This window comes from Vulpes vulpes, chromosome 1 (assembly GCF_048418805.1).
Source record: "Vulpes vulpes isolate BD-2025 chromosome 1, VulVul3, whole genome shotgun sequence".
In the NCBI taxonomy this organism is placed as follows: domain Eukaryota; kingdom Metazoa; phylum Chordata; class Mammalia; order Carnivora; family Canidae; genus Vulpes; species Vulpes vulpes.
In genome coordinates this window covers 24,071,753-24,098,922 of record NC_132780.1, presented here as the reverse complement: position 1 = coordinate 24,098,922, position 27,170 = coordinate 24,071,753, and the positions used below count along the sequence as shown (strand labels likewise).

At 41.9% G+C, this 27,170-nt stretch overlaps 3 protein-coding genes across 10 annotated transcripts in view; 2 read left to right on the top strand and 1 right to left on the bottom strand.

The window, feature by feature from the left end:
- The window catches only part of ECM2 (extracellular matrix protein 2), a 33,073-nt gene extending 24,447 nt beyond the window's left edge, over positions 1-8,626 (top strand). For all 5 annotated transcript variants that reach the window (XM_072760495.1, XM_072760500.1, XM_072760491.1 and 2 more), the window contains 4 exons: positions 430-587; positions 2,821-2,960; positions 4,183-4,509; positions 7,492-8,626. In XM_072760495.1, the coding sequence (XP_072616596.1) occupies positions 430-587; positions 2,821-2,960; positions 4,183-4,509; positions 7,492-7,660 (794 nt within the window). In that variant the 3' untranslated portion in view covers positions 7,661-8,626. The remainder of the gene's footprint in view (positions 1-429; positions 588-2,820; positions 2,961-4,182; positions 4,510-7,491) is intronic.
- Positions 1-27,170, bottom strand: part of CENPP (centromere protein P) — a 230,132-nt gene that overhangs the window by 56,146 nt on the left and 146,816 nt on the right. The gene's annotated exons all lie outside the window — the stretch shown is intronic.
- ASPN (asporin) overlaps positions 24,744-27,170 on the top strand; it is a 37,565-nt gene continuing 35,138 nt past the window's right edge. The window contains exon 1 of one of the 2 annotated variants that reach the window (XM_025984396.2): positions 24,744-25,004. The gene's annotated coding sequence lies outside the window, so the exon portion shown is untranslated. The remainder of the gene's footprint in view (positions 25,005-27,170) is intronic. The other variant, XM_072760547.1, reaches the window with a different exon arrangement.

Sequence of the window (27,170 nt, the reverse complement as noted above, 5' to 3'; positions counted from 1 at the left end):
GCCCCCATGTTCCCCGTGCATCCCTAATTTTAATGCTGCTGTGTCATATGCACGTCCATGTCTTTGCAAATGTTTAAATGACCTCCACAACCTTCTACTTCTTGCCCACCTGTGTCCTGAGTCCCAGTTGGCCCTCGCTGCCCTGGGGGTGCCGCTCAGCTTCTGTTCCTTAGACATCCTATAGCACGGTGACTGCTCAGTGGGCCTCTCCCTTGGACCACGTGTGGCCAGCATTTGGTCCCGGCTGAGCAGGGCATCTGGGGTGCACAGAGCACTTGGGAGAAGACTCACCATGGGCGATACCAGGAAAGAAGCAACATCCACCATCCAAATAAGCTGAACATCTCACATGACATTTTGAAAGATACAGAAACTGCATGGTTCTTTGATTTTCCTAATATTCTGATAATTAGGTTTTATTTTTTACAGACCTCAATCAACTGGTCACCTTAGAACTGGAAGGAAACAATCTCAGTGAAACCAATGTCAATCCCTTGGCTTTCAAATCTTTGAAGAGTCTGTCCTACCTACGTCTGGGAAGAAATAAATTCAGAATTATACCACAGGGTCTTCCTGCTTCTATTGAGGTATCTGTATCTTTCCAACAATGTGCTACATTTTAAGTACAACATGCTTCAATAGGACAAACAGTACTATTCTAAAAGATTACTGTGATGTAGGTTAAACACACAACATCACACTGTGATGTTTGGGGGCTGTATACTGAATTTGCTATAATTTGATCACTGTTGTTTCTTCAAACAATACCAAACTGTGAGTCAAAAGTATTAGTAGTGACCCTTGATAAAGTAGAAAATTGGTCTTACTGACAGCTCTTGGGGAGAGCACGGAGAAGATGGGCTGAGAATTTAAACAGAATTCCAACTTGCAAGACAGCTTCCACCCCCCCACCCCAAGGCTGAACACAGCCTTTCCCATCCTGGGCCCAGGCGTGTGGCCTTTCTGGCTGCAGCAGGGGACACACTGCACACAGTCTGGGGCCCTCACTGCCCAGTGCGCCAGACTTCCTGCCCTGAGAGCAGAGGGCACACACAGGATTCCTCGGCAGGAATGCAGGATGGAGCCTCCCCACAGCTGGCGGCCTGGGTCTGACACAGTGCCACAGCACTTCCTTTCTTTGTCTTCCTATCTTGTTAAACATATCAGTTTAGAATTTATCAAAATTGTAAAAATGAGGTTCTGATATTGGGCTTTATGTCAGAATCTCTTGGATTCTAAAGAAATACAGACTCCTTATCCTACCCCATATATCCTCCATCAGGTTCTTTGGAGGCTGGGGTCAGTAATTTATAACTTTTTACATTAAGGTTTTAATACATAATGCATGCACACAAAACACAACCTGAATAATATGGAGCAGCAATGTGTCTCCATCTGTGCCTGATTTTCTTTCCAGAGATCCCAGTCACTGGCATGGGAGGCAGCGTACATGCAGGCCTGCGCACTCTTCTTCCAGGACCCTGCCGCACAGACACAGAGTCCCGTGTGTGGATGAGTGTGCTCTGACTGCAGTACATTTAGGTTGGAAGTTACGCTTTAAAAAGCTCACATGTGATCCTAATAGGCAATCAAGTTCGGGACCGCTGATATGATTCACCCCTAAACACATACGAAGTTAAAAGCAAAAAGCTAGAAATTGCCTTCTTCATATGTAACACATCACAAAATTAAATGAAAATAAGGGAAAATTACTACAACAGGAATAGAGAATGAGGACATAGACCAATGTCTATTTCTCATCTCCCAGGTTCTTGAGTGAAGAACTCCCAGTAACACTAACTGAATTTAACCTGAAGGCAGCTCACTGTTGAAAATAACAGCTCTAGGAACGCCTGGGTGGCTCGGTGGTTAAGCGCCTGCCCTGGGCTCAGGGTGTGATCCTGGAGTCCTAGGATCGAGTCCCACATCAGGCTCCTTGCATGGAGCCTGTTTCTCCCTCTGCCTATGTCTCTGCCTCTCTGTGTGTGTGTGTGTCTTTCATGAATAAATGAATAAAATTTTAAAAATTTTTTCTTAAAAAAAAAAAAAAAGAAAAAAGAAAGTAACAGCTCTAGGGCAGCCCGGGTGGCTTAGCGGTTTAGCGCTGCCTTTGGCCCAGGGCGTGATCCTGGAGACCCGGGTTCGAGTCCCACGTCGGGCTCCCTGCTTGGGGCCTGCTTCTCCCTCTGCCTGTTTCTGTCTCTCTCTTTCTCTCTCTACTCTCTGTGTCTCTCATGAATAAAATGAATAAAATCTTAAAAAAAAAAAAAAGAAAAGAACAGCTCTAGCAAACTTGACCCTGATATTAAATGAAGGCTCTTAATTAATTTTTAATTAATTATATAATACAAGCAAATCTAAAAGCTGGCCGGCAGCATGGACTCCCTAGAGCCGGGTTTTGGTGGGGACATGTATCTCCTGGGCATCAGGTGTGGGACCACATGCCTCATCCTCTCTCCAGGCCTGAGCATCTCAGCTACTGACCAGGAATGGTCATTTCTACCCATTTTCTAGGGTTTTGAAGCCCAAATGACATAATTTACATGAATGAGTTTTGTAAATTAGAGCGCTTTATACAATTATGGTATGCTGTATTTTGCAAAATTACATAGTTTAAAAAACTCGTTTAATTCCATGACCATGAAAGACAGTACCTTTTATTTCACTAAAAGGACAACTTATGAGTTCACCCAGAAGCACAGCAGAAGACTCTCCAGATAATACTAATGAGAACAGTCCACAGTACCATCTCCGTGTCTATGAAACTCAATATATGTACCAACCAACACAAAGGAAAACAGTCTCTTCTCATCATTACAGGAATTATACCTAGAAAACAACCACATTGAAGAAATAACTGAGATCTGTTTCAACCACACCAGAAAGATCAACATCATTGTGCTACGTTACAATAAACTTGAAGAAAACAGGATTGCTCCTTTAGCCTGGATAAATCAAGAGTGAGTACACAATGCTCTTTGGCTTCTGGGTTTCTGCGGTTTCTGCACGGTGGGGAGGTTAGGGTCCAGCCCTGGGGAAGTGCATTTACTGATGGCGCCCCTCTCCCTCCCACAACTTGGCCCCATGCCTGAGCTCCTGTCATTTACAGCAGGACTGGGGTTGGGGCGACCATGGTCACTGCTGCTCTGCTCACCCTGCCACGACCCCAAGTAGTGAGTTACCCAAGGTCTGTCCACCTCATAGCTGGTCATGAAGCTGAAGGGAGACCATCTCTGCTCCTGAGGAGGATGTAAGAGGCCCCCAGCCTCACCCCACGATGGGACCTCTCAGGGTTCCCTTGTCCTATGTCACACTGTCTTCATTCCTTCAAACCATTTCTCTATCTCATAAAATAGACTCAAGGGGCTTGACCTGATAGGGAAGGTTGGACGTAAGGTCCATCTTCCTGGCAAGGACACAGGGGTCCTGCCTATTAGGAGGAGCAGGACAGGTCATGGCAGGGAGCCTGGCAGGCTGTGTGGTGAGGGCACGAGGGCAGGAGAGAGGGATGAAGGGTGTCAAGGTTCAGGAGGGCCCAGCAGGACATGGTGGTGGCAGGGCAATTCAGAAGCCAGGCAGCCACCTTTCCTAGATCTCATTTCTCTGCAAGCCCCAGATGCCAGGCCATGAGAGCAGGTGTGGAGCAAGAGCGCAGATTCCACACCACCACCATGTCCTTGCTGGAACCAGGGGTGATCTCAGGCAGAGGCAGCTTGACAACAGCCAGGACTCTGGACTTCATTTCTTTCTTTTATTTTTTTTTTTAAGATTTTATTTATTTATGAGAGAGAGAGAGAGAGAGAGAGAGAGAGAGAGAGAGAATGAGAGGCAGAGACATAGGCAGAGAGAGAAGCAGGCTCCATGCAGGGAGCCTGATGTGGGACTTGATCCTAGGACTCCAGGACCATGCTCTGGGCTGAAGGCAGGCACTAAACCTCTGAGCCATCTAGGGATCCCTGGACTCCATTTCTGATTCATGTTTGACCCTAGAAGAGAGTGGCTGTGTCTGAACCTGATGCTCCTGGTAATGGAGCAGGCTGCACACAGCCACCTGACACAGGAATCTCTACGGCCAACCAGGTGGTGGTGGGAAAAGGGCCAAGCATCCCAACTGGACCTGTCCGAGCCCGGAGTTAATGGTTCCTGCCTTATGCTCCCCCCTCTCGCCCTTCTCTGCTGCAGAAATCTCGAGTCCATTGATCTCTCTTACAACAAGCTCTACCACGTCCCATCCTACCTGCCCAAGTCGCTACTGCACCTTGTGCTCCTTGGGAACCAAATCGAGCGCATCCCAGGCTACGTGTTTGGCCACATGGAGCCAGGCCTGGAGTATCTGTACTTATCATTTAACAGACTCTCAGATGATGGTGTGGACCGAGTCTCCTTCTATGGGGCGTATCATTCTCTCAGAGAGCTGTTTCTGGATCACAATGACTTAAAATCTATACCACCAGGGGTACGAGAAATGAAAGCACTACATTTTCTGAGGTTGAACAACAACAAGATACGGTAAATTTTGGCCTTTTCAAGTATTGATTTAAATTATTGTAGTTGACAGAGGATATGATTACACAATCATGCATGATATGATGTCTGGGATTTACTTATAAGGGGAAAAAGGAAAGAGATCACATTAAACAAGACTGGAACACATTTGTAATGACTGAAGGGGGTGATAGGTACACGACGATCCATCATAGCTCTTTCCTACATGTGTGTACATTTGCAAACTTCCACAGTAAAAATCCTTTAGAAAAGAACATGACTACATAATACTGGGAACCAGCTTCTACTAACGTGTGATTTTAAGAACTAATCGGTAGAGCATAAAACCCAAATATATAAACTGATCTATCCAGATTTTTTTCTGAAGGTAAAATTCTGAATAAAATTATTGAGACTCAGCTTCTCTCACTTTTGGGGACACAGTTTCCTGTCTGCCTGAAGAGAATGAAGGTCTCCAAACACAAACTCCTAAAAAAACAAGAGGGAAAGAATTATGGGTGGGAGTTGGGAGGCTTTGTAAGAGGTTGTGAAAAGCCATGTGGCTGAGTGCTTCCTTGCTACTGCGTGAGGACACACACAGGGGTTCCGCTGTGCTGGGATTCAGGTGGTTGCAGTCTGGAACCTCCATGAATATTGTTCTCCTCCACCTTTGAACCAGCGGTCTCACTCACAGATGACTTTGCTGCAAACTCTGACTTCCTGAGGGGCAACGAAATGGCGACTGGCTCTTTGTTACCTTTTACACATTTGGTAGCTAGAATCCCTTTGTCAAGGATTTTTCCCATCAGCTAGGGCCACTTTGTTACTCTGAAAGGTAAGATAAATGCTCAGGTCTTTCTTTAAATGTCCAATCAGACCAGAAGCTGGTTAGAAATATCTGACTATGTGAGGAGACAGATGTGAGCTAAACAATGTGATGATGATCATTCTGAATATATACAAATATCAAATCATGTTGTATACATTAAAGTAGTATCATGTTGTATGTTAATTCTGTCTTTATACAACTGAAAAATGATAGATATGTATTATGTATGAATGGGAAGGACCATGCAATATATAAAAATGTTAATAGGAGATGTCTCAGGGGGAACAAAAAAGAAGTTGGTGCCTAACGGCTTCTCTTTTATTATTTTGTTTTTGACTTTCTCTCTCTGGAGAATCAATGTTAACTTATAGTTTAATACATGTGGAATGTTTTAATCAACGATAACTACTGTTCTTAAACCCCACTCTTTGGCCAGTGGGAGCCCTGTGTAGGGCTTTCTTCCGGAGGGCCCCACACCCCCTCACTGCAAGCAGCACTCACACACCCAGGCTGGGGACCAGACATGTCCCTCTCTTCTATTTCGAGGCCTTTTTTTTTTTTTTTTAAAGATTTTATTTATTTATTCATGAGAAAGACAGACAGAGAGAGAGAGAGAGGCCTTATAGTGAACTGTCAGGAAATATATATTTTGTAAAGAAAAAGAACAAGACTTCATACTAATGTTCTCAATTCAAATGTAACCATATAGATTAAATTTGTTTCTTTGTTTTGTTTATCTTCTACTGGGAATCTAGGTTCCCAACAAAATTAACTTTTATCTTACAATATACAAAACACAGTTTCAAAGTGAGAATGCTAGTATTATGACTACAAAAGTATCAAATGAAGAAAACATTGTTTTCAGGAGCGTTCTCTTAGTCTTTAGCCTATGTTCCATGAGGGTCTGTCGCAGAAATACAGTGGTTTTCTCTGTGACAACACATCAACAACCTGACAGATCAGGGGTTTGTTTTTGGTTTTTAGAAATTGTAATTTCCTATTTAATGTTACTGTCACTATGTTAAATGTTTATATAATTCCAAAGTTGGAACTGTAAAAAGGTATATGAAGAGAAGTCTTTCTTCTATGGTCCCATATACTATATTCCATCATTCCCCAGAGTTTAATTCTTTTAAAATTAATTTGTACCTTTCCCCAGTATTTCTTTTTGCAGACATAAGCATACATGCAGATTCATATTTCCCATCCCCTCCCACAATTCCAACACAAATTATGACACAGAAAGATTTTTCTTTTCTCTCTCTCTAGTGTTTTTACTTCTTACATTCCGTAATTATCAGCATATCTGCTCCTTACCAGTAAGTATAGAGAATTTCCTTATTCTTTTTACAAGTGACCAGTATTCCATTACATGATTATTTCATTTAACCAGCTCCTTACCTGTTTCCCTTCTTTTACTACTACAAATAATGCCATGATGCCTAACTTTGTTTGGACAGCATTTTACATTTTCCCGGTCTCACTCTGCGATAGGTTCCTAAGCTGAGCAAAGGGAGATGATGCTTCCTGGTCCCTGCACGTGGGGCTGTGCTGTCCTGAGCTCCCACCACGGTGTGTGGTCCTGCACAGCCCCAGGACCAGACCATGTTGATGAGCTTTTGAGTGTTTTTGTGTTGAGGCAAATCTGGTAAGTGGCAGTGGTGTGCCAGGGTACTTGAAGTTTGCATTTCTCTTCTCATGAATGAAACTAAGTGTCTCTTCATGTTCCCACAACATTTCATTTTTTTCTTCAGTGAACTGGTTAGCCAAGCATTTGCCCCTCTTCTCCTTTCTCTCCATAGGTTTTGAGGAGGGCTTTGGATATTAGCCCTATAACTGTAAGTTGCAAAAACATTCTCCTAGTTTTTCATGTCTTTTAACTTTGCATTTTTAAAAGACCTGTAGCCAATTTATTAATCTTTTCTTTTAGTGTTTCTCATTTGTGAGTCAAGGGAGATTTTTTTTCACACTCCTAGGACATACTTTATTCTACTCCTATAGCTTCATTTTTCACATTTACATCTTTGACATATTTGAAATTTTTTCTAGTGTCGAAGAAAAAGATCCAATTTTATTTTAAAAACAAAAATTTTAAACAAATGTACAACTAACTCCGAAATGATAAAGCCTGAATATTGCTTGGACCATTTATGACTTGTACATCTATTTTCCCTCAGGAATATTCTTCCAGAACAAATTTGCAATGCTGAAGAAGATGGAGATTCGACCCTGGAACATCTTCACCTTGAAAACAATTATATTAAAACAAGAGAAATATCATCCTATGCATTTTCGTGCATAAGATCATACTCAAGTATAGTTCTTAAGCCACAAAATATCAAGTGATTCCAGGTTTTTGTTCATCTAACTCGTATTCCTGCATGTGTTGTAGCCGCTCTTGTCATTGATAAAGAGCACCCACCAGACCAGCCACCCCACACAGAAAACCAACACCTACCCCAAAGTTACTTCACTAGCAGTTTTAGTGAAAGCTTCAGCTTCACACTCCAGAAAAAAGCCCTCTCACTGCAAGCTTCCTTAGAGAACAGGATGTTATTCACTGTGGACTAAGACTGGGAAAATCTGGAACAAAATAATCATGTTCTTTACAGCTGACCTGAGTATTGCTGTTAACTGAAACCCTCCAAGTCCCTTTAAAAATTACATGTGTTATGGTTCAAGACCGAGAAGTGTATGGCAAGAAAAAAAGAACAGATGGAATTTATGAATTAGTGTTCTGTTAATGATCCTACTGTTAAAACAATAACCTATTCATTTTCTATAAGATGCTATGCTATAATTATTGGTAAAAATATACTTAATGATTGGCCTTATCTAGTACCTTCTGTTAATCACACATGTGAAATTAAAACACTACTGTCATGTTAATTTCTTGGTTTTGAGAACTAGTGTGGTTACATACTGGTTACTAACATTAGAGGAAGCTGGGAAAAGAGTGTATGTGAATTCTACACAAATTTTTGAAACTACTCCAAGTTAAAAATTTCTGTCAGTCTAAAAAATTAAATATTTTAAGATCACCCTCATTATTCTTTATTCAAGATCAAAAGATTTTATGGAAAGTAGTGGATTTGCTTAAAACATATTAATTGTCCTTGCTACAACCTTATGAATATAACCGTAAGGCATGCACTTTTGAAAATTTTTGCTACACTGGTCATTGTTAGCACCTACCTTTTGTGCCCTAATGTGTTCAAAAGTATCATTTAGTTCAATTTAACATCAAGCTCAGTATTTACTATGTACTAAAACTTACCAAAACCATATGGTATTAAAATTTTCACTATGTAATAATCTTTTGTGCTTATTTCTAGATAATTTATAAAGGACACATACAGAAAATGTGTTGACTTCTCTTGCTGTTCTCAGTTTTGTGTCTACAAAATATCAGACTAGGAGCTTATATTTAGGTCACTCTAATTTTTCAACTTCAGTGACTTGATCTCATAATAGCACTCTCTCCAACTGAGGAAGAGAGTTGCCCCACTTCACAGGCCATCAGAGAACCAGGGAGCAAGGGAAATATCTGTGTGTGGCATGCAGGTGAATGCACTTATAACCAATCTCTCAGATAAAAGTGACAGCCACCAGCATATTCCATATTCACCGAAGCAAGTTTCCTGAACTTTCAAAGATGTGAGTTTGATTTTATCCCATTTAAGCTAATTCTATTTATTATTTTCAAAAAGATTCATTCATTCATTCATTCATTCATTCATTCTAGAGAGATACAGAGGGTGGGGGAGGTTGCACAGGTAGTGGGGAGGGGCAGAGGAAGAGAATCCCAAGCAGACTCCTTTCTGAACACAGAGCCTGCCACTAAGCTCGATCTCACAACCCTGAGATCATGATTTGAGCCGAAACCTAGAGTCTGATGCTCAATCAACTGTGCCACCCTGATGCCCCTTATTTTTTTTTTTTTTTAAAGATTTTAAGTTATCTCCACATCCAGTGAGGGGCTCGAACTCACAACCCTGAGATCAAGAGTCACATATTCCGCCAACTAAGTCAGCCAGGCACCCCAAGCTAATGTTATTTCTTAGCTCTTCCTTCTCAGCACCCTCTCATAATAGCTAGGATTTTGATATTATAACATGAATAATAATAATAATAATAATAATAATAATAATAATAATAATAATACAATGAAGACTGTTAGAATCAGGACAGGTGGCTAAGAGCAGAAGTAGAATCTTATAGAACAAAAAGTTGAGATTTATAACCAGTTTAGGAAAGTAAGAGATTGCTAATTTAAATTGGCTACATTGAACATAAGAGACAGGTAAGCACAAGAACATACAGTTACTCATCCCTTTGACAAGAACCCTTCTAATACACTTCCTGCCATGTGAATATAAATGCACTGACATCAATTGTTTAAGGCAGACTGGGCAGCAAAGTTTAAGGGGAGTCAACAGAATTTGCATCCGGGGACAGTGCAGATGGATACCGAGCCATTCCTTCACTCATTTCTCATTCTGACTGGACTCTGTGTTCCAGATGCTGTTCTAGAGAGAGACAAGGATAATAAACAGAATGACAAGGTCTCTCTTTTCTGGGAACACATGGTGTGGTAGGGGAAATAAGCAGGACATCACAGAGACAGTAACATCAGATACAACGAAATCAGCAGAACAGGGTGGTGATGTGGCAAAACATGCTGGGGTCCTTAGCCCACAGATCCTGGGTCTTGAGAGTGTGCAAGCCCCATGAACCACAGTGAGGCACTGCCACCACTGCAGCCTTGGAGGGAGCCCAGGCCCTGGTGTAATTACAACCCCACTGTGTAACTGGGACACTCTGACAAGAACAGAATCTCTAGGAAGGCTGAAATTCAGAGTGACTGGAGAAAGCATTGCTCTTAAGTTGGAAGACACTTTTATTTCTGATTTTAAACTTAAAATACAAAAAATATGTCTAGCACTGAATTTGTTCAGTCTTGAAATTTCATCATGTCCTGGATAGGAAGTTTTAATTCCATTAAAAAAAAAAGATAAATGTCTTAAAACAAATGATCTTCACAATATAATGTTAAAAACAAAACAGATGTTCTGTTTGGCTTCAGAAATATGTTGTAATTACTAACACATATGTACACTAGGAAAGTTCTGGTATAGCTATGACCTAAAATATTCATGCTGTGTCATCTTTGCACATACATACAAAGAACGCTAACTATATTTTTAATTTTGAGATATGACTTAAGATTATTACAAAAAGCACTAAAGATATGACATGGTCAAAGACACATAAAGCCTGGAATTATAAGGAAATAACTACACCAGCAATTAGGCCTGGGTGCCCACCTTGATTTCCAATGATTAATTATACAGTTATTCTACTTGTCTGGGATCCCTTGGTTCAATTATAAAATAATGTGTCTGGAACAGATCAGTGGTTTTCCAGCATGGTGAGTCACAGGTTTGTGGTGCCCTGGGGTGGAAGTGTCCCTGAAGACTACACAGACTCTCCTTCAGACAAAGCAACTTTGCTACCTTCAGATTAGATGCTCCTGCCTCTCTTCCTTTCCTTAAGAACCAAGAGACAGGGGCCATCTGAATCACAAACCAAGTTTTAAGATTCACCAAACGTGCACCTGATCCTTCACTAACCCTCTGCCCAGTTCCACCACAATGGGGTGGGACTGCTGCCCTCTTACTTTGGGAACACAGATGAGGATGCTGCAGCAAGGGTGGGTGTCACTTGGAAGCAACACAGGGTATGTGTCTGAACCTGGCTTACTCTGCTTCTTCTGACTGAAGTCCAAAAAGTGGAAAGTCTAGACACCTGAGTGGGCACTGGGCACCTGGTATGGTGGGTGCTGCCAATAGGGGTGAGCAAGATATAACGCCCTCTCTGTGAGTTGGCGCTGTCCACTGATTCCACACATCACCTAGGGAGTCTGCCTCACCAAGACAAGTTAATTACTCTGAAAGATGACTGCTTTCATTAACATAGAAAAAAAAGAAAAATTCATTTTTTTTGTAGTGTCTTTGTCTGGCTTTGGTATCAGGGTAATGCTGGCCTCATAGAATGAATTTGAAAGCTTTCCTTCCTCTTTTACTTTTGTGGAATAGTTTGAGAAGAGTAGGTAATAGCTCTTCTTTAAATGTTTGGTAGAACATGGCCTCTGTGAAGCCATCTGGTCCTGGACTTGTTTGTTTTGGGGAGTTTTTTAATTAGTGATTCAATGTCTTTGCTAGTTATTGGTATGCTCAAATTTTCTACTTCTTTCTGACTCCTTTTTGGGAGGTTATAGGAGTCTAGGAATTTATCCATTTCTTCTGGGTTGTCTAATTTGCTGGCAAATAATTTTTCATAATATTCTCTTATAATCCTATTTCTGTGATGTCAGTTATTATGCATTCTCTCTCATTTGTGATTTGAGTCCTGTCTCATTATATTTTTTAAAGACTTTATTTATTTATTCATGAGAGACAGAGAGACAGAGAGAGAGAGAAAGAGAGAGGCAGAGACACAGGCAGAGGGAGAAGCAAGGTCCATGCAGGGAGCCTAATGCGGGTCTTGATACCGGGACCCCAGGATCACGCCCCAAGCCAAAGGGAAACACCCACTGCTGAGCCATCCAGGCGTCCCAAGTCCTGTCTCATTTTTTCTGGCAAAAGGTTTATCAATTTTGTTTACCTTTTCAAAAAAACCAGCTTTTGGTTTCATTGATCTGTTGTATTGCTTTTAGTCTCTATTTTACTTATTTCTGTTATAGTCTTTAGTATCTCCTTCCTTCTATTGGTTTTAGGTTTTGTTTTTCTTTTTCTAACTCCCTTGGGTGTAAGGTTAGGTTGACTGAGATTTTTCTTCTTTCTTGCGGGAGGACTGTATTGCTCTAACTTTCCCTCTTAGAACAGCTTTTGCCGCATCCCAATGATCTTGGATTGTGTTTCAAGTGTGTTTTCATTTGTTTCCATTTACTTTCTGATTTCCTCTTTGATTTCTTGGTTGACTCATTCATTGTTTAGCAGCATGTTATTTAGTCTCCATGTATTCGGTGTTCTTTTCAGATTTTTTCTTGTGACTGATTACTAGTTTCACAGCATCATGGTCGGATAAAATACATCATACGATTTCAATCTTTTTGGAATTTTTTTGAGGCTTGTTTTGTGACCTAAAACATGACTTATTTTGGAGAATGCTCTATGTGTACTTGAAAAGAATGTGTATTCTGCTGGTTTTGAATGGAATGTTCTGAATATATCTGTTAGGTCTATCTGGTCTAATGTGCTGTTCACAGACACTATTTCTGTGTTGATTTTTGGCCTGGATTATCTGTGCATTGATTTAAGTGGGTGGTTAAGGTCCCCTACTATTATTTGAAAATTATATATTAGTATCTCTGATGAACAGAGATGCAAAAATCTTCAAAATATTAGCACTTAAAACCTACAATATATTTTTAAAAAAGTTATTCACCACAATTAAGTGAGATTTAAAGGGTGCATCAATATTTGTAAATCAATCAATGGGATACATGACATCAATAAGAAAAAGGATAAAAATCATATGACCATCTCAATAGATGCAGAAAATGCATCTGATAAAGCACAACATCAATTCATAATTAAAACTCTCAACAGGGGTGCCTGGGTGGCTTGGTCAGTCGGTTCAGTATCTGCCTTTGGGACAGGTCATGATCTTGGGGTCCTAGGATCAAGCCCCACATTGGGCTCCCTGCTCTCCCTCTCTCTCTGTCCCTCCCCTGCTCATATTTGCTCTTGTTATCTCTCTCTCTCTCAAATAAACAAAATCTTAAAAAAAAAAAAAGCCCTCAACAAAATAGGCTTAGAGGGAATATACCTCAACCTAATAAGACCATATATGATAAACCCACAGCAAACATCATATTCAAGGGGGAAAAGTGAGAGCTTTCCCTCTAAGGTCGGGAACAAGACAAGGATATTCAATCTCACTACTTTTATTCAACATAGTATTGGGAATTACTAGCCATGGCAATCAGACAAGAAAAAAGGAGTACAAGGCATCCAAATTTGTGGAAGAAGTAAAAGTTTCATTATTTGCAGATGACATGATACCAAATATAGAAAACCCAAAAGATTTCACCATAAAACTACCAGAAGGTAAATGAATACAGTAAAATCAGAGGATACAAAATTAATATATAATAATCTGTTGCTTTCCTATAAACTAATAATGAAGCAACAAAAAGAGAAATTAAGAAAACAATCCCATTTACAGTTGCACCTGAAATAAAATATCTAGGAATAAACTTAACCAAAGAGGTGAAAAACCCGTACTCCAAGATCAATAAGACACTGAGGAAAGAAATTGAAGACAATACAAATGGAAGGATATTCCATTGTCAATGGCTTGGAAGAACCAATATTGTTTTTAAAAAAAGTCCATACTACCCAAAGCAATCTACAGATTTAATACAATTCCTACCAAAATATCAACAACATTTGTCATAGAACTAGAATAATCCTAAAATTTGTACAGAACCCCAAAAGACCCCAAATAGTTAAAGCAATCTTGAGAAGGAACAAAGCCAAAGCTAGAGCTATCACAGTCCCAGATTTCAAGATATACTACAAAGCTGTAGGAATCAAAATGGAAACAGACACGTTGAGGGGTGCCTAGGTGGCTCAGTTGGTTAAACGTCTGACTCTTGGTTTCGGCTCAAGTCATAGGGTTTTGAGATCAAGCCCAGTGTCAGCTTCTGTGCTGGGCGTGGAGCCTGCTTGGGATTCACTTTCTCCCTCTCCCTCTGCTCCTCCTGAGCGCTTGCACTCGCTCTCACTCCCTATGAAGAGAAGAAGAGAAGAGAAGAGAAGAGAAGAGAAGAGAAGAGAAGAGAAGAGAAGAGAAGAGAAAAAAAAGAGACACACTGATCAATAAACAGAATACAGAGCCCAGAAATAAATCCATCCTCATATGGCCAATTAATCTACAACAAAGAAGACAAGAATATACAATGTGGAAAAAAGAGTCTCCAACAAATGGTGAGAAAACTGGACAGTTATATAAAAAAGAATGGACTGGACTACTTTCTTATCCCATACACAAAAATAAACACAAAATGGATTAGAAATCTAAATGTGAGACCATAAAACTCCTAGAAGAAAACACAGGCAGTCATTTCTTTGACTTTTGACTATGATTTGTCAATCATAGAAGTATTTTTTCTGGATATGTCTCCTGAGGCAAGGAAAATGAAAGCAAAACTAAACTATCAGGACTACACCAAAATAACAAAGGAAACAATCAACAAAACAAAAAGGCAACCCATTGAATGGGATAAGTTATTTGCAAAAGATATAAATGATAACAGATTGATATCTAAAAACATAAAGAACTTACATAACCCAACACCCCAAAAACAAATAATCCGATTGTAAAGGGCAGAGGATCTGCATAGACATTTCTCTAAAGAAGATGTGGAGATGGCCAACAGACACATCAAAAGATGCTCAAAATTACTCATTATTAGGGAAATGCAAATCAAACCCACAATGATATATCATTTCACACCTGTTAGAAGGCTAAAATCAGTAAGACAAGAAATAACAAGTGTTGGTGAGGATGTGGAGTAAAAGGAGCCCTTGTGCATTGTTGGTGGGGATGTGAATTGGTGCAGCCTCTATGGAAACAGTATGGAGGTACCTTAAAAAATTAAAAATAGAAATACCATATGATCCACTAATTCCACTGTTGGGTATTTACCCAAAGAAAATGAAAACACTAATTTGAAAAGATATATGTACCCTTATGTTTACTGCAGCATGATTTACATAGCTATGATATGAAAGCAGCCCATGTGTCCAATAGATGAATGAATAAAGATGTGGTGTGTATATTACTCAGCCGTATAAAGAATGAAATCCTGCCATGTGCAACAACATGGACAAATCTACAGGGTGTAATGCTAGGTGAAATAAGCCAGACTAAGACATATACCATATGATTTCACTAATATGTGGAATTAAAGAAAAATTAATGAAGGGAGAGAGGAAGGAAGGAGAGAGAAACAAAAAATCAGACTCTTAAATACATAAAACAAACTGGTTGACAGAGGGGAGGTGAGTGAGAGGGAGGGGTGAACTACGTGAAGGGGATTAAGAGCATGTTTATCATGATGAGCACTGAATAATGTATAGAGAATATTGAATTCTCTACACTTGAAACTAATACTGTATGTTAATTATACTTCAATTAAATTGAAAAAACATGACAAAAATTACCCACAGCACTAGTTGAAATCTGTGTCTGCACACTGTCCTCTGGTATGTATGGACACTTCCCGGAGCAGTGAGCTCAGCATGACTGGCCCATTCACATACAAGAAGATGATTATTTCAGTAACTGTTCAATGGTATGTAGTATAGATCTTTAAATTCATTCGGGGGCCCCTGGGTAGTGCAGTCGGTTAAACATCCGAGTCCTGAACTTGGCTAAGGTCATGATCTCAGGGTGGTGAGATCAAACCCCGTGTTGGGCTCTACGCTCAGCAGGGAGTCTGCTGGACACCCTCTCTCCCTCTGCCCTCCCCCCCACTGACATGCTCTCTCACATAAATAAATCTTTAAAAAAAATTCATTGGGAAGTGTTAAGAAATCATAACACTTGCTTTAAGATATCTGTAGACTTGGTAAGTATGTGAAAATTTAAACCACAGATGATTGGATATATAGCTAAAGGATAAACCCCACCATTTTTACAGGAGGCACACACTGCATTAAGCATAGTGTTATGTGCTGTAGGCAGAAATTGTTTCCCTGAATTGACAAATTTAGATCTGGGGTAACAAAGCCTATAGTGTAACAAGGGGGTAACTGGCACTGAATTCAGAGGAGGAAAGAGCACCATGCTTGAGGGGCTTTGACATGAGACCTGAGCCAGAGGAGTGGAGGGATGAGTGGAGTCAGGAGGCTCAGGAGAGCTGACCGACCACAAGGACAAGTGAGGGTGTTATGAGATCTGAGGGAGGGCCGTTGTGAGCACTGGTGTCGGGAAGGGGCATGAACAAGCACCTCATGGCTGGTGCGACCGGCACAGGTGACAGGAGGAGGAGCAGAAACAGGAACAGGTGTGGCAAAGACTTGTGCAGAAATATGCTGGGACGTCTGGTTGCCAGCTAAGACACAGAAGAGAAGGGAGCCAGAGAGAACGTGGCAGAGAGGCTGACAGGGACAGTTTGGGCCGGAACATGATGAATTTGGGGGTTGCCACAGAGTGCAGGCAGAGTGGTAGGAGGAGTGGTAAAAATGGGAATTCATAGGCAAGGACAACTCTGAGGGGCCTGTGACAAGACGGGTAAGGGAGCTGAACCCTAGTGGGCACTGGCTGCCAAAGGCAAAAGGGAGAGGAGGAGCCAAGCCCACAGCCAGTCTCCATCTGACCTGACCATGTGGTCTGACCACGTGGTGCTTCTGGGGAACAAGACAAGATGCATCTAGAAGCCTGGCTCTGCACAATGTGCCCCCTTCCCACCTGGCGCTGGGGATATGTGCCACCACCCTGGTGACAGATTTCATAACAAAAGTTAGGTACGCACTGAGTATTTATTGCATATGGGGTACTGCATGTAGACGGAGAGGGGATATATCGTGTTTCTCAAAAAAAGTTGTAAAACTAGAACAGAGACAAGCTGTTTCTTGGATTCCTCCACTCTGTGCACCAAGTTGGTGCTAAATGACTGCTGATGCCAGGTCTCAACTGATCAGCTCACAAGCCCTCCAGCATTGAAATCAATACCACTCCTGAACAAAACAGAAAGGCTTCTGCAAACTTTGAGGACTTTTAAAGGAAAAGTGAGAAGCTGAACTGAAAAAGATTTATATAGGGTCCTAAAATTAATAATTTATCTTATTAATATTTCCTGACATGGACAATCAGAAAACACAGAGTATCTCATAAACAACTAAGCACTGCTTTGACGACTGGGAATATGATTGTTCTGCATAACAACAACACTGACTATGTTCTGGAAAGCCATCATTTAAATATACCAAGAATTACTAGGTTCATGGATGCTGACATAAAAGAAGGAACTACTCAAATTCTGCTGTTTCAGTGAAACCTCAAAGGGTGGTTAAAACCCTCTCTGACATCTATTCTGCCTCCTTCTCTTATTTAGAAAACAGTTTCCTTCTAAGAGATACATTTACAGACTGAAGATGACTGAATTATTCTTCTGTCCATAGTTGAATGTGAACACAGATCCTCAGTCAACTTAAAATTCGTAAATATTAGAAGGGTGCATGAGGGGTGTCTGGGTGGCACAGTGGGTTAAATGTCTGACTCTGGATTTCAGCTCAGGTGATGATCTCAGGACCATGACACTGAGTTACTCGTTAGGCTCTGGCTGGGCATGCTGCCTGCTTAAGACTCTCTCTCTCCTGTCTCTCCTCCCCACTCCTTCTCTAAAAAAAAAAAAACAAAACACAAAAAACCCACACATGGAAACAGAAGTTTCCGGTCAGCTCTAACTTACACAAGAAGACTCCAGGGTCTGCAAATCCAGAAGTCTACTGAAACATGAGGTATCTCTCTATTTTTATGAATGTCTCTTGTAGCTAAAAATCAAGAACAAGTATGCTGGCTCTGACCTGGAGCCCTTATTAGCTGTGGACTTGGTCATATAACTTAGACTCTGATTTCCAGTCTCCTCACCCATGACATTAGAGGGACCACCATCTACTTTTCCAGGCTGCTGGAAAGGTCAAATGAGGGAACATCCATGACGTGCTGGGCACAGGGTGGACATCTGTTCCTGCAGTGACAGGTATCAGGAAACTGGCAGACAGGCAGGTTCAGTGACTCACTCAAGGTGGCCTGGTCTCTTACTATGGTAGATATTAATTATTCAAGGTAATCAATTCCTTAACAGGGTGGAAAAAGGAGTGGGCATATTGCACTGGGCCAGGGGTCAGCACACACTCTGAGGAGGGCCAGGCTCCAGCGGCATGCTGTGGCACGTCAGTGGCCCTCCCAAGCTTGGAGCCTTTGCTCTAGAGGAGCAAAAGCAACATAGAGTATGCTCAGCCAGGGTCTCCAGAAACACACAGTGAGTGTGAGATTCAACAGAGTCAAAATTACTTTTCATCACAGACTTGGGAGTGATTTAGAAACTGATTTGAAAAAAAATCCTCATTATTATAAAAAAGAAGAGTAAGTCTGACTTACTGTCTCACTGTGATTACTTATAACACCTAAAATGGGGGAAAAACTATTTAAAATAACCAGTCAAACTAGAAGAGTATGTGATCAAGGAACATGTCCTGCAGATAAGATTCCGACCTCAGAGATGAACCACGAGGGGGTCTGTAGCCTTGGCCTCCCCATCCCCCAGACGGTTCTCCAGGGGAGTGTGTATCTCACAGCTTCCCTGTGAGCAATAGCTCCTAGAGAACCTAATCCAACAGCACATGGGCGTTTGTAAAGGGTCTAAAGAGACAGCAGAGACTGCTGTCAACAGGGCAGGGCAGTCGTGTGTTTGCACACATCTGAGCACGTGCGCCCGAACGCCTCTGCGTCCTCTAACATGTTATTCACATGTCTCTGCCTTGACACGCTGAATGGGGATGGTTGAGACTGTGAGCCATGCTGGAATTTGGTCTGTCACCAAAGAAGTGAATGTTTCTAACTCTACAAATAGGTCTCAGTGATCACACAAATGAAAATTAAAGGCATGATTATTTCTTCTTTGAAGTTACATTTCGCTCTACATGAAAATGGATACAATCAAAATTTAGAGTCAAGCATAGTTTTTCCTTTACACAAAATGTGAAGAATGTGAATCCACACAAGGGAAAGCAGATTACATTAAAAATAACATGTGATTGCACTAAACACGTCTTAGTTTGGAACAGAAAAGGAATGCATCATGCTATTGAAATGTCATGGTGTGTTTCTAAGTAACAGAGTCTCTGTGGTCAAATAAACTATCAATTGATAGAAGCAAATCTTTTTATAAGTTGGAATCTGCTAAAGGTTGATTTGTTTTACATAAGTTGAGAATTCTGTTCACAATTACAAATTTATACTGTCTAAAATACTAAGTCTAGGGCAGTAGTTCTTAACTATTTGAAGAATGGACCCCTTCAAATCATATCGAGGATACAATAAACCAATGACGATCCCTCCATGCAGAAAAACACACATCTAACTCATGCTTCACATCTATCAAGAGATTTATAAAGCCTTTTCAATCCTCTACGGATTCCTTGAGCCTGGGTAGGAAACCCTATGTAGGGTGACAGCTTACTTAAAATTTTACGTGTAAATATTTCCCTGAGGTAAGGATAAATCAGTTAAAATTAAGGCAAATTGCCTCCCCACTCCCCAGTTACTTAGCAATACTTTTAAGGCCATAGAAAAGTTGAAAGAACAAAACAACAAACATCTCTACACTCTTCATACATTAACCAATTAATACTATTTTGTCCATTCATTTTATCTCTTTCTCCTGTGTCCGCATCTATGCACACATAAGAATTTGCAGGGGACAGGCTAGAGCATCTGAATGCAGATGTCACAACACCATCATTCATGACCGGAGGAGAAAACCCCTGAGAACACAGCTTCTGACGTCACCGTGGGACAATGATCACAATCACTCACATTACCAAACACAGGAAATACAATACTGACTCAGGACTGTCGCACTCAGCGTTCCCCAGTCCCAATCACATGCTTGGAGGCTGTGTGTGTGAATAGTTCACATGTGGACCCCCAGTCTCCTGTGAGCGACCTACAGCAGCTCCCTTGCCCAGGGGAGTGTTGCCCCCTCGCTGTTTTGAAGCATCCCCCAGCCAGCTATCTTGTAAAATGTCCCCTGACCTGCATTTGTCTGGTTAGATGTACATATCTGGCAGGAATCCCACACAAGTGATGTTGGGCAGGCGTGTTACTGGTGATTCTGGGATATCTGGTTGAGGGGCCAGCACCTCCCCCTGGTCGTTAGACACAATCTATAAGGTAAGACTTTGGGTCTGTGTGAGTCTCTCACCATCCAGTAACTCTCCACATAGTTGTCTGAGCATCCACAGACTATCTTTGCCTAAACCTGTTAGCACTCTGGAGGGGCCCCGCAGGTGAATTTCCAGCTCTGCTTCCTTCTCTTCTGACCAGCTAACACTCTTCTACAGGAAAACTGTTGTCCCTTTGACTCTCTTTTCTGTTATTACAGGACTTTGCATGTGACATGCTACTGTCAGGGCTAACCTTGTGCGTTGTAAGGGGGTCATGCTGTGTCTTCCCGCTAGCTTCTGCGCTCCACCCGTGCATCCACAGTAAACTCTGCACACTCTGGTGCTGGCTGGTGTTAGATGTTTCAGGCATATCTTACGCCTTCTCTGACCCCAACCTGTTACTTGTCATTTCTCCTAGGAGCCTTGGTCCTTCTAGTGGGAAACGGTCCTTAGAAACACAGATTTGGAAGTCAGATGCATGAACTTCTGGGTTTTCTCAGTGGGAAGAGCTAAAAAGTTTATTTAAAATAAAACTACAAAAAAATAATAAAAATAAATAAATAAGATAAAACTATTAGGACGCTTGGGTGACTCAGTGATTGAACATCTGCCTTTGGCTTGGGACGTGATCTTGGAGTTCTGTGATCGAGTCCCACATCAGGCTCCCTACAGGGAGCCTGCTTCTCCTCTGCCTGTGTCTCTACCTCTTTCTGTGTCTCTCATGAATAAAATCCCATAAAATAAAATAAAATCCTATAAAATAAAATAAAAATAAAATCCTATGAAATAAAATAAAAAATAAAATCCAATAAATCAATCTTATAAAATAAAATAAAATCTTATAAAATAAAGTAAAATAAAACTATTACCTGTCCTCACTCCCCAAGGCAAACAGACTTTTGAGGCATTATTTAAAAATATCTGACACCCATACAAGATTGTAAAACGTATTGCAGTATGTCCTTCAATATTCATAAATTCAATTCAATTCATTTTATTTTTTTAAACTTTTATTTTTTTTAATTTTTATTTATTTATGATAGTCAGAGAGAGAGAGAGAGAGAGAGAGAGAGAGAGGCAGAGACATAGGCAGAGGGAGAAGCAGGCTCTATGCACTGGGAGCCCGACGTGGGATTCGATCCCAGGTCTCCAGGATCACGCCCTGGGTCAAAGGCAGGCACTAAACTGCTGCGCCACCCAGGGATCCCTCAATTCATTTTAAATGACAACTTATGTCATTAACTCATTTTCAGAGCAAACCCTGCAATGGGCTAAGGGCACAGGGGGTAGTGGAGGGCAAGAAGACTGGGACCCGGGACCAGGAGCCTGCAGGAAGGAGGCTGCTGCCTCAGTTCAGACAATTGCTGGAACTGCACAGGAGGTCAGGGCCAGCTTTGTTAGACTGGTTTTTTAAGATACGCTATAAATTTGGGCTTTGACATAAAACTTCCTGTTTTTTAAAAATACCATATGCTCCAAACAAAACACATCTGCAGGCTGAATACTGTGCACAGATCATGACCTGCAGTGTAAGTAATTAATCCTAAACCACAGAGCCCAGTCCACCCTGACTGCCCCCCCATACAGCCTCCAGATTACAGTATTTATATCCTCAGGTTTGATAGCTCTGAGCATTCCTAACATCGTACTTGCAGGGCAAACTCCCTCACATCCTGCCAGGCTTCCCCCACAGTTCTTCCCTGCTTTTCCTCACAGCATTCATAGCATTTTGTGGAATGAGTGATCAACCACACAAGTCCTTGTAGCAACTGGGGGAGATGCCCCACAGTCCACCCCAATGCTCTCAGAAGGCAGAGCGTACCAGATGTTGCCGGAACAGACATCACACAACTCAACCTCCTGGTGATTCCTGGGCTTGGGAAGGTGTCTCCTGAGGCCACAGACACCCTCCTCCCTCTCCACCCACTTCATTCGAAATTTGCCAATGATGCCCTACGGCCTTTCCAGTTCTCCTTTGTTTCGGCCATGACCACTGCTCCCCATTTCCCAACAAGGAGGAGGTCAGGAAGGGGTTGGAGAAATTATACACAAGTATGCTTGCATGGCGCAGTTGGTTAAGTGTTTGACTTTTGGTTTTGGTTCAGGTCATGATCTCGGGGTCATGGGACTAAGCCCCATGTTGAGCTCCACATTCAACGGGGTGTCTGCTGGAGATCCTCTCTCCCTCTCCTATTCATGTCCTCTCTCTCTGAAATAAATAAATCTTAAAAAAAACCATATGCAAGTTTGGCTTAAGCAATTTATTTTTATTTTCACTATGGTTGGAATAGATCAGGCTATACAGGAAATCTGTGGTGAGGTTCCTTCTGTGACCATCAGCATTTCTGTTCATAAAATGCCAGTGTAGAGAATATCACTTGTTCTGTTTTGTTTATAATAATATGCAGATTATTCATAATTTCTAACAATACTGTTTTGATAGAGTAAAACTAATTCTCCAATGTTTAGAGCAAAGCCTGATGAAGGAAAAAAAACAATAAAGATAACAAACGTGTAGAAAAGAATCAGGTCCCACCCGAAGGACGACGTCTACCAGAACCAAAACTGGAAGATTTTCTCCTCACAACACTTTAGGGAGATGAAGCACATGGTGGTGTTTGGAATGACTATAGCACAGGTGCAGGAGAAAACCTGCAGCATCTCTGTGGTGGTGTTTGCAGGCATTCCCGCAGGGCCGGGGAGCTGAGTTCACAGAATAGGGCAGAACAGCCTGGCACCCCCACCCCAGCACCGCTCCTGGGCCTGCTTCTTTCCCCACACCTCTAACCAAAGATTGAAGCCATGTGCGGGGGCAGACATGGTGGGGGGGGGGGGCTCGCAGCAGGCAGAGGAGGAAGGGGCTATGACACACTGTCAGCAAAGCAGTGTCAGAGAAGAGCCTCCCGCTCTCTAGGTGTGAGGCAGAGGTAGAGGCAGAGAGGCAGGGAGCCCTCATCCCATGGAGGAGCAGCTACTACTCACCCCTGCCCAGGGCTGCCAGGTGAAAAACAGGAGCCACAGGCTGGCAAGGCTCCACTTGTCAGGAGTGCTGCAAACCCCCTCACGCTAAGAACAGCAATTCTAAACAGATACACACAAGAGCCCTGTGACAGACTGAAGCTCGCCCGAGTGCTCCCAGGTGCACCCCGAGGGAACATACATGTGAGCTCTGACTGGGGGCACAGTCGTACACAAGAGCACACCGCACAGTACCAAGAAACGGACTACTGCACTGGAACAGACCCCAAAACACTGCATGCCAGGTGAAGAAAGCTAGACCCAGAGCAAGCTGCCACGGCCTCACTGACGGGGTGGCAGGTTCCCGACCCATACCCGGTTTGTGGCCGAGCTGTACCAGTATGATGTACTTATGTATTTATTATTGTAATACAGACTTGTGAAAGTCAAAAAACAAAACAACACATGATGCAGGACAACAGAACTCTGCTCTGATGAAACCCAGGTTAGTATGTGCAGTCCAACGCCTCAGTTACTCAACACATACACACAGGAACTACACACAACAGAATAAATGGGAGCACGTGCACCAGAACCAAACAGGATTCTAAGCCAGAGCAGACCTGCAGCTCTGGGAGGCTACACACTCGAGCTCCAAGGAAGTGCATCTTCTTTATAGGGACTGACCGCCCACACCCAGGGGCACCACACGCTCCCTGTGGCCATGGCTGCTTCACTATGATGTGTGCCACTTCTTGGGGTGGTGGCAAAGGACAGGAGAGTCGACTCTGCGAACCCACGGGAAACACACTTTATAGACAGGCTGGCCCCCAAATCCAGGCATCAAGAGACTGCTTGCAAGTACCTGGCACTGGTGGTACAGAAAGAGGCCTCTCTGGAGGGATGAGGTCCCAGCTGCTATGGGAACTGGGCATTCTCCCAGGGGTGAATGGTAATGTGAGTGAACACTGTCCTTCCAGACAATGGTGTCCTCCTGCTGCCATGTGCCCCTAAATGCCCGTGGTGACAGCTGATCTCCCCTGGAGAAGGAAAGCCCAAGCTGGGGTGCCCTGGAGCCATGGGTCCTAGTCCCTCCTCATATAGGGCCAGGGCCTTAGGCAGGGCCCAGTGTGCAGGGACCTCGCCCACCTGTGCAAAGTCTGGGTGAGTATGCTTGGTGTGACGGCTTCAGCTATCAGAACGAGGCAGTAGCATGGCCCCCTCTCAGGTGTATTTGGAGCTGGGTTTACACTTCAGTGATGTTAGTACTTTTTACCAAGATTTGTAAATATCTTGTTAGTCTATAGGGGTGAGTGATTTTTAAATTTGTAATATATCAGTATTTGTTCATGTAAGAATTTCATAAAGTGTTTTTTCAAATCAGGTATTTCTTGAATGACTTTGACTGCACTTTCAATGGCCAGTTGCCATGCATTATTAAACCCTCTTTTTTTCTTCAGAATCTTCCAGTAGACGTCTAGAGTTTAGCTAGAAGTCTTGGCTACGATACAAACAGTGATGGAAAACACATGAGCAGTAACAAGTTTTAATCTCGCCCCTTAGTACTACCATGGGCTAATCTGTGGAAGCAGTGTATTCTGGTGTCGGCCAGGGCGCAGCCACAGCAAGCTCCGGAGCAGTGTGTTCCTCCGTTCATGTGACCCCTTCTCACCTCTCCTTCCCCAGCACCTGGGAGCAGTGACACTACAAAGACGCAGTAAGTGCTGGGAGCTTCTGCGCAAGAGGACTGACCCTCTTCTTACAAGGTATGTTTTCAAGCCTTTTTTTCATGTACAGGGAACAATTATTTTACAGTTGATACTAAGGGGACATTAATGTTATTAACATAAATGCTTGCAAATTATATGATTGAGTTTATCTGCATAATTCCTTAAAAATCAGTACTTAAATACATAACTTAGAATTTTATATGGGGTGGATTTATTTTCATGTAACTGACTTTTACAGTTAAATGAAAACCTGTTATTATGTTTCACCATAAATGTAAATATGACTGATTTTAAAAATCACCTAAACATCTTGTACATACAATGTTCTTTTAGGAGAATAACATGATCTTAAAATAATTAATGATGATGAAGTTCAGGGCTATCACAGATACATGGAGTCAGACAGTTAATACTTCTTTCAAAATGTATGAATTATTCACATATCAGTTTCATGTACACATTTGAAGTCTCCTATTTTTCTTGATAAATGTCTTCCTTATTCTTATGCAATAAGATGGCCTTGGACAGTTAATGTGGAGTTCATCTAATTCCAAGAAAGAATAGTTATCTGCAATCCTTCAACTAGCGCCATATCCAATAGGAAAGATCAGAAACTTCTTTTCACAGAATTCCTTTGCCAGAATTTAAAATAAAGATTTCCTCTTTCCTCTCCCAAAGTAAATTCTTAAATTAAGTCTTACATGATGAGAAATTAAACCGTGTACTTGATACTCTACTCGCTCAATTGACGCAGAGCATTCCGTCTGGTCAGCGTGCTCAGAGGTGTGGCAGCCACAGCTCAAGTCACAGAGAAACCCCAGGGCTCTGTCTCTCTAAGAATCAAGTGTTGTCATTTTTTTTTCAATCCCACCAAGAATCACTGAGTTGTTTAAAAAGAAACTGCAAAGAAATCACACAAGCCCACACACATGTGAAAGTACCTTCATGTTTTTAATTCGTTTTTGGTATTTCGCAACACAGTGTGGTGGAAGTAAGTCTTTGTTTCCACCAGCTACTCCACTAAAAAAAGAATATTTGGGTACCTGATCTGAAGCCTGATTAACTTTACAAGGTCAGATTAACTTTACACGCACAAGTCTCAAGGCACTGTAGGAGATGGTAGAGAACGAAAGGGTAGGAGTTTTTGTTAAGATGTACTGAAAAACTAAGGAGGATCAAAAACTGGATTAAGAGGAAAGGCAGCCAACATTTTTTTATCAGACACAATTGATACTTCTGGGGTAAAGATAATTATGTCTTTAAGGACAGTGTGGTCTTTAAAGGTGTCCGTTTCCTTCCAGAAGGTCCTGTAAGTGTCCCCGTGCATGTCTGGATGCTGCACCTCCTTGCTTGCTCACACACAGGGCTCAGCCTTGACTGACCCAGACCCAGCCCGATGCCCTCTGGGAGCACACCTTTGGTCACATTTACATCCTGAAAACTACTCCTGGCACTCTCGAACTGATAGGGATGGGTCAGCCAAGGGGAAAGCTGCAGACCTTTAAGCACGGGATTTAAAAACACAGTAACTTATTTTCCTAATAATAGCGTCTGAGAGGAAATACCATTTCACTTAGACAAATTTTCCATTCTAAGTTTGTGGAACATTTAAGTGGAAAATAGGAGTTTATGCAAATTCAGAAAGCTACTTCTTAGCTCCATTTCCAGTCCTGACAACCCAGCCAAACCGCGTGCCTGTCCTCTCTGAAGGGAGTCTGGTTACTGTCTGGAAGTCACTGTGGGATTGGGCCTGCCTGGGGGAGCCGCGGGGGGCCAAAGGGGGAGGGCAATGCAGAGTGAGGAGGCTGGCCTTGGCCCCTCTGCTGTAAAAGAGGGCAATGGGAGCAATGTCTCAGAGGCCCTTCCTGGCTCCAATGAGCCAGGGCTTATTAAGAACAGCAGTAGCACTGAAATACTATTCCAGATAGTATTCTGATTAAAAGAAACTTGAAACCAAAGTCCAAAGCTTTCCATGAGTAATAAACTCTGGCAAAACTGGTATAAACTGGGGAAACACTGAGTCTTCCTGAAAACAAAACACAAAGTTTTAAAAATAGCCTAATTTAACTACTGCCCAAACTAATCAAATAAGAACTTAAGCCTAAATATAATAAACTCAAAAATTAAAAAATAAGACAACCAGAAGTCACATTATTTTAAATAATATTCCATATTCTTTCTGAATAATAGGGAAAAACACTG